This window comes from Chrysochloris asiatica, unplaced genomic scaffold (genome assembly GCF_000296735.1).
Source record: "Chrysochloris asiatica unplaced genomic scaffold, ChrAsi1.0 scaffold00160, whole genome shotgun sequence".
NCBI lineage: Eukaryota > Metazoa > Chordata > Mammalia > Afrosoricida > Chrysochloridae > Chrysochloris > Chrysochloris asiatica.
The window spans coordinates 7,640,960-7,653,053 of NW_006408678.1; the positions used below are offsets into that span (position 1 = coordinate 7,640,960).

General features: G+C 39.6%; 1 protein-coding gene across 1 annotated transcript in view; it reads right to left on the bottom strand.

Annotated features, from left to right (window-relative positions):
• The window catches only part of ACTR6 (ARP6 actin-related protein 6 homolog (yeast)), a 35,930-nt gene that overhangs the window by 4,922 nt on the left and 18,914 nt on the right, over positions 1–12,094 (bottom strand). The window contains exons 9-10 of the mRNA XM_006871115.1: positions 6,531–6,702; positions 4,178–4,316 (exon numbers count right to left, since the gene is read on the bottom strand). Coding sequence (XP_006871177.1) covers positions 4,178–4,316; positions 6,531–6,702 — 311 coding nt within the window. The remainder of the gene's footprint in view (positions 1–4,177; positions 4,317–6,530; positions 6,703–12,094) is intronic.

The window sequence follows — 12,094 nt, forward strand, 5'->3', positions numbered from 1 at the left end:
GATATTATCCTATCACAGATAGCATTGTACCTCATGACTGATCTGGATATGTTCTTTCTGACGATGAATTCAACACCATCCCTCTTCAATTTTTCATTCCCTGCATAGTAAACCATGTGGTTGTCAGATTCAAAATGGCCAATACCAGTCCATTTCAGCTCACTAGTGCATAAGATATCGATGTTTATGTGTTCCATTACATCTTTGACAATTTCTAGTTTTCCTAGTTTCATACTTTGTACATTCCAAGTTCCGATTATTAATGGATGACCACTTGTTTCTCTTCGTGTTGAGTTGTGCCCCATCAGCAAATGAAGGTCCCAATGGTTTTACTCCCATGGGCTTTATTCCATACATGTCATCATGGTCAACTCTACTTCTAGGAGGCAGCTCTTCCCCAGTCACATTTTGAATGCCTTCCAACCTAAAGGGGTTTGTTTTCTGGCACTATATCTGATAGTGTTTCTCTGCTATTCAAAGCCACCACTTGTGTGTCAGTTTGTCATACTGTGGTGGCTTGTGAGTTGCTGTGATTCTGGAAGCTATGCCATGGGTATTTAAATACCAGCAGGATCACCCATGGTGGACAGGTTTCAGATGAGCTTCCAAACAAAGACAGACTAGGAAGAAGGAGAGACGAACCACTTCCGAATATTTAGTCATTGAAAACCTTATGAACAGCAGAGAAACACCCAATTTTATTAGGTTCATATTTTGTACATTCCTTGATTCAATTACTAATGAATGTTTGCATCTCTTTTGTCTCATTTTAGTTGTGCCCAATCAGTAAATGAAGGTCTGGAAGTTTTGCTCCATTCCTATCATTAAAGTCAACTCTACTTTGAAGAAGCAGGTCTTCCTTAATTTTATTTTGAATGTCTTACAACTCTAGGGGCTCATCTTTCGGCACTAAATCTGACAATGCTAATCATTCAGAAGTGGTCCATCGCTCCTTTTTCCTTGCCTGTCTTAGTCACCACCATGGGTGACTCTGCTGGTATTTTAAATACTGGTGCCATCACTTCTAGCATCACAGCAACACACACAAGCCACCACAGTGACAAACTGACAAATGAGTGTTGGTGAAATAAAAGACTAGTTAAGTGGAAAAATGTTCACTTAAAAATAATTTTAAAAAATCCCCAAAATCAATGAATTATCATAACTTGTAATGATTCAATTCTTAAATTTATATAGTTGATAGAAACTGTCAAGAAATGACATGTCTCAAATAAATCAATGAGATGTAATAACCTGATAGCTTTGCCTTAAAAATCTCTTAGGAATGCAGACTGACTTACTATATGAAAGAATTCTTATGCTAGCTTAGTACATATTATGTAGTAACTATTACAGTTGGCATTTTACATACTTAACTGAAATGTTAATTATTAAGTGCTGTCCAGTAGGTCCTGACTCATGGAAACCCTATGGACAACAATATGAAAAACTGCCCAGTCCTGCACCATCCTCAAAATTGTTGTTAAGCTTGAGCCCATTGCTGCTTCCACAGTATCACTCCATCTCATTGGTGGTCTTCCTCTTTTTCACTGACTCCACTTTACCAAGCATGAGGTCCTTCTCCAGGGACTGGTCTCTTCTAATAATATGTCCAAAGTATGAGAGACCAAGTCTCAACCATCCTGAATTCTAAGGAGCATTCTGGCTATATTTCTTCTGACATAGATTTATTTGTTCTTCTGGCAGTCCATGTTACCGTTAATATTCTTCTCCAATACCATAACTCAAGTGCATTAATTCTATAGTCTTCCTTATTCATTGTCCAACTTTCAAAGGCTTATGAGGCTACTGAAAATACCATGACTTGGACAGGTGCACTTTAGTCCTCAAATTGACATCTTTAGTCCTGAACACTTTTAATGCAATACATCGTTTGGTTTCTTGACTGCTGCTTCTTAAGTGTTGATTGTGAGTCCAAGCAAAATGAAGTCTTTGACAATTTCAATCCTTTCTCATTTATATGGATATTATTTACTGATCCAGTGGTGAGGATTTTTGTTTCCTTAAGTTAAGGTGCAAATTATACCAAAGGCTGTGGTCTTTGATCTTCATCAGTAAGTATTTTAAGTTCTCTTCGCTTTCAGCAAGCAGGGATGCATCATCTGCATATCTCAGATTGTTAATGAGTCTTCCTCCAATTCTGATGACACATTCTTCATACAATCCAGCTTCTTGGATAATTTTCTCAGCATACAGATTTAATAAATATGGTAAGAGAATATGTTTTATCATTTACATTTTACAGAGAAGGAAAATGAGGACACTATAGAAGTAAACCAGCTAATGTGGTAGAATAAGGCTTTAAATTCAAGACTGCTTATAGTGTTGTTAAGGAGCCCCCTGGTGGTACTATGGGTTAGGTGATGGGCTATTAACCATTGTTCAAAATTGCCAGTTGACCCACAAGAGGAAAATGAGGTTGTCTGCTCCCATAAAGATTTAGTCTTATAAACCCTACACAAGGTCACTATGAGTAAGAAGTGACTTGATGACACTGGGGTTTGGTTTATGTTGCTATGGTCTGACTCATAGCAACCATATGTATAACATAAAAAAACACTGCCTGGTCCTATTCCATCCTCACAATCACTGCTAGGTTTGAAGCCATTGTTGCTGCCATTCTGTGGATCTGTGTCAATTTATCTAGGCTCTTCGTTTTGTTTTTTGACCTTCAACTTTATCAAGCATGATATCATTCTCCAAGGGACTAATTCCTTATTCCAGAATACTGAAGTGTGCTCATGAGGAATCTGTACCTGGATCAAGAGGAAAGTTGTTCGAACAGAACATGGGAACACTGAATGGTTTAAAATGAAGAAAGGAGTGCAACAAGGTTTGTATTCTTTCACCATACTTATTCAACCTGTATGCTGAGCAAACAATCTGAGAACCTGGGTTATATGAAGAAAAACGTGGCATCAGGATTGGAGGAAGACTCATTAACAACCTGCGATATGCAGATGATACAACCTTGCTTGCTGAAAGTGAAGAGGACTTAAAACATTTACTGATGAAGATCAAACAGCATAGCCTTTTGTATGGATTATATCTCAATGTCAAGACAACAAAAATCCTCAACCCTGGACCAATAAACAACATTCTTATCAACGGAGAAAAGATTAAAGTTGTCAAGGACTTCATTCTTCTTGGATCAACTATCAACACTCATGGAAGCAGCAGTCAAGAAATCAAACAACATATTGCATTAGGCAAATCTGCTGCACAAGACCTGTTTCAAGTGTTGAAGAGCAAAGATGTCAGCTTGAAGACGAAGGTGCACCTGACCCAAGCCATGGTATTTTCAGTAACCTCATATGCATGTGAAAGCTGGACAGTTAATAAGGAAGACCGTAGAAGAATTGATGCTTTTGAGTTATGGTGTTGGAGGAGAATACTGAAAGTGCCATGGGCTGGCAAAAGAACCAACAGATCCGTGTTGGAAGAAGTGCAGCTAGAGTGCTCCTTGGAGGCCAAGATGGTCAAACTTCATCTCTTATATTTTGGACATAATGTCAGGAGGGACCAGTCGCTGGAGAAGGATATCATGCTTGGTAAGGTGGAGGGTTAGAGAAAAGGAGGAAACCCCCAGCTAGATGGATTGGCGAAGTAGCAGCATTGACGGATTCAAGCATGGCAACTGTAGTGAGGTTGGCCCAGGATCGGGCTGTGTTTCGTTCTGCTGTGCATAAGGTCACTAGGGGTCGGTGTCGACTCGGCACCTAACAACAATAACATGTCCAATGTGATTAGCACGAAAATCTCTCCATCCTAATTTCTAAAAGCATTCCAGTTATACTTCTTTCATAACAGATTTGATCAGTCTTCTGGCAGTCAATGGTATAGTCAATACTTTTTGCCAATAGTCTAATACGAATGGATCAGTTCTTCAATCTTCCTTATTCAATGTCAGCTTTTACATGCAGATGAGGCAATGAAAACAGCATGGTTTGGATGTACACAGCCAGCAGCCGCTCTGAAGGAGGAAGAGGAGACAGTCTCTGTCTGTAAAGATGGACAGCCTCAGAAACCCTCCGGAGTAGCTCTACTCTGTCCTACAGGTCGTTATAGGGGAGTATCGACTTAATGGCCGAGGGCACAGACCACTTCATCTGCCAAATTATTTCCGTTCTTCATTTCTATAGAAAGCAGTACTTACTTTTCTGGCAGCACAACAGAAACCTCATAATCTGTAGGAGTGAGACATCGAACTTCTGAGTAAACCCGATCTCTAAATCCAGGGAAAAGGGAATTTCCTCCTGTCAAAACAATGTTCTTAAAAAAATGCGGCTGCATTTCTTAAAAAGAAAAAAAGGGAAGTGGGGGGAAAACAGGCATTAGAAAATCTGTTTACTTATCTTTCTCAAAAGATGGGGCTGGGAAATCATGTAAAAAGCAATGAGTGATTACAGTTACTAGTTGGGAAACTGATTTTTCAGATCTAAGAATTCTAAGATTCTGTAATGAGTTACAGTTTACACAAATAGACACATTAAATAGAGTGGAATATGGACTCATGGATATGTACCTTTAAAACAAAAAGTTAAGGTAAGGGAATAAAATTACTAGCCACTTACATATATACATGCAAGCTACATATAAATGAGTAACTTTCTAGTAGTACACATTGATGATGATAATCATTCTCCTCTAAAACACAGATCTCCGCCTGTAGGATAAAAAGGAGGCCTTCTTGGTGAAGGATTAACTTAGGAGCTCATATATCCATGTTATCTCATTGAGACAGACATAATTACTGTATAACACTTACATTTGAGTGAAAAACACAATCTACAATAACATTTAAAGCGAAGATCTAAGTGTGGACACTCAGGAAGTCCCATGAGAGCAAACATTAAGTGCCATAAGGTTAGCCAGTACTAAAAGGCCACCATGTTCCACTGTGATGTCTGTCAGGAATTCATTGGTACTGGTCATCCTACCATGTGATTCTGTTCACCAAAACAAGAATGCGGTTCACCTCATCTTTACACTCAGTCTCAAGACACGACACCGAGTAAAAGCAGTGTGGTATAAAATGTAATGTTCTAGAAGAAAACTTTATATAAAATGTGGAATTTTATATAAATAGTTGTGAAAAATGGAAAGGTAATGTTACTTTTTAATCTTTTTTCAACAGGAGGAAAGCACATTGCTTGTGTCAGATTTTCTCCAATGTCAAAAGTGTTCCAAAAGAACCAGGAAGACACTTTCAAGGTAGGAAAGTATCTGGTATTCTAGAACATCATTTAGTAGAAATATGCTTCCGGAAAACCCAGAAATTACTGTGAAGTGTTATACTCCAGTTTCATTAAAATTAACTTCCTGTAAGCGAATCCAAACATAACAGAAAGAATGAGCCAGTCTATCAAGTTTTGGTTAAATTCAAAACTTTTCTAAATAGATACGCAAGCTAATACTCATGAAAGACTAATTTTAAAAGGATTATAATGATTTTCCTCTATCATATTTATAATCTGTGCCCAATGAAGCTAAACATTTTTTACGTCACAGGATCTGGAAATATCCACAAATGAAACAGATTTGATTTGCCTGAAACTATTTAGAAAAAACCGATTGTTTCTCTAAGGTTCCTGGTTGTTGCTGTCAGGTGCCATCAAGTTGGTTCTAATTCATAACCACTGTGGTTTAGTGAACTATCTAAGGTCTCTTCTAGCCCTAGTCTGTAACTCCCACAAACAACATCTCTGCCCTGCTAGGTCTAGCCAAGAGAAGGTGGGAGAAGATATGGATAGGACGACAGAATTCAGCTGTGGATGCTAGCACAGTTCACTGTAAATGTAAAAACTTGAAATTCTAGCATGGGTTTAAAATGAGCCATCTTAGCAGTAGGAGCTGGTAGTGATCCCACTACCATCACAGAAGAGCCAGGAGTGGAGCGTGTCCTTTGGATCCCGAGATCCCTGCACACTGAACCTCCTTGACTCAGGGGCAGAAGGCTGTGACACCAGAGGGGTGGCAAAGAAGCAGCAGCAGCAGAATCAAGATCCAAAGCACAAGACAGAGCCCATAGAGCAAGTAAAGCTGAGTGACTTTGGACAGGAAGCTTGCTTGTAGAGTGGGGTGTCTCCAAGCACATTTAAGTGGGGTGCTAGGTTTGCTGACCCATGGAGCTGGAGCTGAGGGCCTTCAGGCTGAGGCTTACAGGGGAGGGCATTTATCAGCCCTCCTGTGGGCCTTTATCAGCAGCTGACTGAAACAATTGTGCACTGAGCATTTCTGACCCCAACTTATTAATTCTCTATTAAACTCCATAACTGTGAGTGTAATGTCTGAGTCCTGTGTGGCCATTGCAATGAATTATTGAACCCAGCTGAGGAGTAGAGAGGGTTGTGGGAAGAATGCTTGGTGCCACACATTTGTTGCCGCAACCCAACGTACACCAGAATGAAACACTGCCTGGTCCTGTTCATCCACACAGGGTTCTTAGAGCTTATGATAAAAAAAAAAGTCATTATTCCTCAATATTTTATTGTTAAATATTTACATACCTTCAGGTAAGTTTTGAATTGAGTAAACAATAGCTTCTGGAATTCCCATTTCTTGAATGCCTATATCAGAAGGATGAAAGAGTATTTCTGGAACAGCAAATCTCTCATTGGCCAGACGAAGAATTTGTTCCCCTGATTTATATTTTCCACTTAACACCATCTCTTCCCTTGGCTTAAAGAAAAATAATATAAAAAAGCATTTAAGCAAGTGTCGTCAAGTTGGTTTCGACTCATAGCGACCCTGTATAGAATTTCTGATGAGCAGCTAGTGGGCTTGTACTGCCAACCTAGTGGTTTGCAGTCCAGTGCTGATCCTACAGTACCACACCAGGAACTCTAGTATGTATTGTGTGTGTATGTGTGTGTGTGGTAATACATAATGTTGTTGTTAAGTGCTATCAAGTTGGTTCCAACCCATAACAACCCTGTATAGGCTTTCTAAGGAGTGGCTGGTGAGCTTGAACTGCCAACTTTGCCCGTCAAACTGACTTTGCGGTCCAACACATTAACCCACAGCACCACACCAGGATTCCAATAATACAAAATATATAATGATAATATATTACCATGTCCTTGAAGTTTCAAGATTCTCTAGTTAGAAAAATTGGTCTCACTCCTATTGCAGTTATTTATTATTACATTAATAATTAATTTTGTACTCTAATAAGGTTATTCCCCAAAGGATAATCTGGTTTTACTCCATATACTTTGAAACAGAGATAATGGAGATAAACGAAGACAAAGAACTTTATCATCTACCAGCAGTAACAGAGAACAGTAACAGAGTGGCTGTTGTTGTTAGTGCCGTCAAGTCAGTTATGACTCATAGCAACCCTGGACTGCAGGGGTGGGGAACCTTGTTTTTTCCCTTCAAAATGTATAACATCATCCATGGGCCATAAAGTACTATCAACTTACAATTTAGCTTGCTATATTTGGCCAAACATTTAATTGACTCACCTATGTGATGGTTGGAGTCCTAGTGTGGCGCTGAGGGTTAATGCGCCAGACTGCAAAAATATTTGCACTGCAAGGTCGGTGGTTCAAGCTCACCAGCCGCTCCTCGGAAACCCTATACAGGGCCACTATGGGTTGGAACTGACTCGATGGCACTTAACAACAATAACAACAATGTGATGGTTGGAACTGCGGTTGCCTTGGAAGGACCAGACCAAATGATTTTGAAGGCCTTATATGGTCCTGGTTTGGTACTGTTGGATAAGCACTGGACCATAAGGGACGTCAGTAACTGCAAGGTTGGTGGTTCAAACTCATCAGCTGCTCTCGGAAACCCTATAAAGGGTTGCTATGGGTCGGAACCAACTCGATGGCACTTAACAATATGGCCCTCTTTGGCGCTGCAGGATCAGCACTGAGTAAAACACAAGGTCAACATTTCAAACCCACTAACTGCTCCTTGGAAACCCTATACAGGATTACTGTGAGTTGGAACCAACTTGATGGCACTTATCAACAACATACAGCCTGCTAGCCGGATGTTCCCCACCTATTGTATAGGGTTTCTGAGGAGCAGCTGATAGGTTTGAACTGCTGACCTTGTGGTTCGAAGTCTATTGCTGATCCTACAGTACCACACCAGGAGTCCAGGGAATATAATATACTCTAAATAAAAATATTTACTGTATTTCATGCCCGAATGTGAGATGCTTAGTAGAAACTGTGACTCTATTCTACTAGGATTCTCCCTTTTTCTTTGTGAAAAAATCTTACACCTTTAAATTTTTTAACTATTAATACAATCTCTATTCAAAAAACCCATTTCCAAATGACTTAAAGTGAATGCATGGACTTTAGGTGCCATCGAGTCACCTCTGACTCACAGACATAATGTATAACAGAATAAAATGTTGTTGGGTCCAGTAACTTGCAGTTCCATCTTTGTATGAGGCCTACATAAAACAAACACACTTCTAACAACCCTGATTCACAGTCTCTTGTTAGTTATTATGTGCTAACCCAGTCTATTACCCGAGCTGTGTTCCTGTTAGGGCCAGAATATATAATCTAATTCCCTAACATTCTACATGCTGTTCTCACAGAAGCATATCAGATAAACATATTATACTTTTATTAACGATGTAATTGAAACTCAGCAAGGTTATGTGACTTGCCCAAGGTCATTCATCTGATAACTCAAAGCACATACAAAATGTTCCTTCCACTACATTACCACTCTTGACCTGGATATGAATGACTGAGATTCTATCTATAGGGAATTTTGTGTCCAAAACATTATTTTTAAATAAATTTCTCTAAAATTAGACAGTATTTATAATACCCTAGAAAGTACAAGGAAAACTATAAATCATGTTTATTGCTACAGTGATAAAGAGAAGAATAGTATTCATTTACAGATGAAGCATTTTCTCTTTCTCAGCCAGAATGGAAAGTATTTTCTCAAAATGAACAAACTCATAAAAAACTGCTTTGGCTTGAGCATAAGGAACAGAATTCATTTTGTCAAGTACCATAACAACCTGAGGCAGACTCAGAGAATTTCAGTAGACAAAATACTACAGCTTGCCAAGTCCTTACTCCTAAGTTTACAGAAGAGGACCATGCATTTGCCCAGGATCAAATATCAACTAGGATAAGAGTCCTTGTTGAATGTTGGTAATAAAGCCACTAACTGTTAATATTTAATCTGATACTATAAGTAGTTTCTGTTTTTTAAAGTATAATCATAAAAAAGATATTTTAAAAAAATGTTTGCTTTGGTGGTGGTGGTAGTTGTGTGCCGTGGAGTCAGTTCCAACTCATAGCGACCCTGTACAGAGTTTCCGAGGCTGTAAAGCTTTACGGGAGCAGAATGCCTCATCTTTCTCCTGCGGAACAGCTGGTAGTTTCAAACTGCTGACTTTGCGGCTCATGGCCTGATTCGTAACCACTACGCTACCAGAGCTCCTTATGCTTTAGACACAGACAAATGAAGGAATATATATGGGCTCCTGGGAGCTGCTACTTTAGTCAACGTAGGCCAATGACTACTTCAGAACTCTAATGAATTCAAATCCAGTGCTGGTAAAGAGATGATCAGTTCCAATTGCATTACATGACACTTTAGTAAGGAGCTCTGGTAGCACAGTGATTACGAATCGGGCTGCTAACCTCAACTGAAGGAACCACCACACCTCTACAGTTCACCACAAAAAGTGCTGGTTTGAGAAACCAAGGTTTATGGTTTGGCAAGGAACAAAGTGGCAGATTATCTCACAATTGAAACTGTAGCGTATAATATGAACTATTACAAAGTTTTGTAAACTGGAGAGAAATTAACAGGAAAGAAAACCTGGTGATTTTTAAATCTAGTTGCCAAGGAGCTCTGGTAGCGTAGTGGTTACGAATCGGGCTGCGAACCTTAAGGTCAGCGGTTCGAAACTACCAGCTGCTCCGCGGGAGAAAGATGAGGTTTTCTACTCCCGTAAAGATTTACACCCTCGGAAACCCTGTACAGGGTCGCTATGGGTCGGAACCGACTCGATGGCACTTAACAACAACAACAACAACAACCTAGTCATGGGAGAGACATTCTTCTTTTGTTTCTAAGTAGAGGTCACCCCAGGCCCTGTTTCAAAGTTAATACTCAGCATTTCCAAGGGCAGGAACAGAGAATATGGAATTTATTTATTTATTTAAGTGATTCTAAAGATCAAGTTTGGGGAGTTTGAGAATCACTGAGGTTTTACTCAAGGTCCATCCCTATAAAATCAGGAATTTTTTTACCACCATCCACCTGCCAGTTTACTGTACTGCAGTACTTGTGTGTTGCTGAAAGAGACGCCACCAGTATGTCAAACACTAACAAGTCACCTATGGTGAACAAGTTTCAGCAAAGGCTAAGATCATTAGGAAGGAAGGCTTTGCAATCTACTTCTGAAACTTAGCCAATAAAATCCCTATAGATAAAAACAGAATATTATCCTAAATAATATTTATGCAGGAGGATGAGCCCCCTAAGTTGGAAAGCACTCAAAATACACAATGGCAGCAAATATGTACACGGTCACAATACAGATGGTCAATACAGAGCAGAATGGGGCACCATCTCACTCTGCCTTCCATGGGAATGCCCGGAGACAGAGCTGACTCTATAGAACTAACAACACCATTGCCATTATTCATTCCACACAGCGCCATGAATTACCAAGGTGTGTTTACTCATTGGAGAGCTTCATGAGGATGATCACAAGGGCCTGATGAGTAGGATGCTTGCGAGATAAATACTAGGGGCAATTTTCCTTGTCTTGTAAAGTAGGAACACAAACAAACATGCCTTCCATATACTAACCAGGATTTGGGCTTCCTCGGTTTACTTGTCCCACATTCATGACCACACAATCTGAGTCCATCCACTTGACCCAGTGCCCATCTCTTAAAGCCAGCCTAGGTCTTTCCATAAAATTTGTTTCTAAGGACATTATAGGATGATTTCAAGTTCCCAGGGCCCCACATAGCCTCCTCTGAGTTCTTATTCAATATTCACCAGTAATCTGCCCAATAAAAGCTTCTGTACATTTCAGGGCATATTAAAAAAAAACCAGGGCGCTAAAAACTACGTAACCACCAGCCAACTTAATATAACTTTACAGATAAAACCCCCTTCTGAGTTTTCTTTTAAATTTGGTTATTATGTGAGTACACATGTATACTAACATACTTTTACTTCAAATGTAATCCTGAACAACATAAATTATTGTCCTGCACAAACGAAAACTAGACTGACTCCCTAAAACTTCCTTTTCCATCAAACCAATGCATTAGCTGATGATGTAGGAGCTCTAGTTCAATTTCATTGCTACATATTATTTTATTCTGTTGTGGTCCACAGAGTTCTCAATGGCTAATTTTCAGAACCACCACTCATCTGTCAGTTTGTCTTACTGTGGTGGCTGTGAGTTGCTGTGATTCTGAAAGCTTTGCCACCGGTATTTTAAATACCAGCAGGGTCACCCATGGTGGAAAGGTTTCAGATGAGCTTCCAGATGGACACAGACTAAGTAGAAGGAGTGATTAACTACCTCCGAATATTTAGTCACTGAAAACCTTATGAACAGCAGAGAAACATTGTCAGATACAGTGCTGGAAAATGAGCCTCTCAGGTTGGAAAGCACTCAAAATGCAACTGGGGAAGAGCTGCCTCCTCAAAGTAGAGTTGACCGTGATGATGCAAATGGAGTAAAGCCCGTGGGAGAAAAGCCCGTGGGACCTTCATTTGCTGAAGGGGCACAACTCAACATGAAGAGAAACAGCTGTAAATATCCATTGAAAATTGAAATGTGGAATGTATGAAGTACAAATCTGGGAAAATTGGAAGTTGTCAAAAATGAAATGAAATGCATAAACATCGATATCTTAGTGAGCTGAAATGGACTGGTATTGGCCATTATGAATCTGACAACCACATGGTTTACTATGCTGAGAATGACAAATTGAAGAGGAATGGTATTGCATTCATTGTCAAAAAGAACATATCCAGATCAGTCATGAGGTACAATGCTGTCTGTGATAGGATAATATCCATGTGCCTACAGGGAAGCCCAATT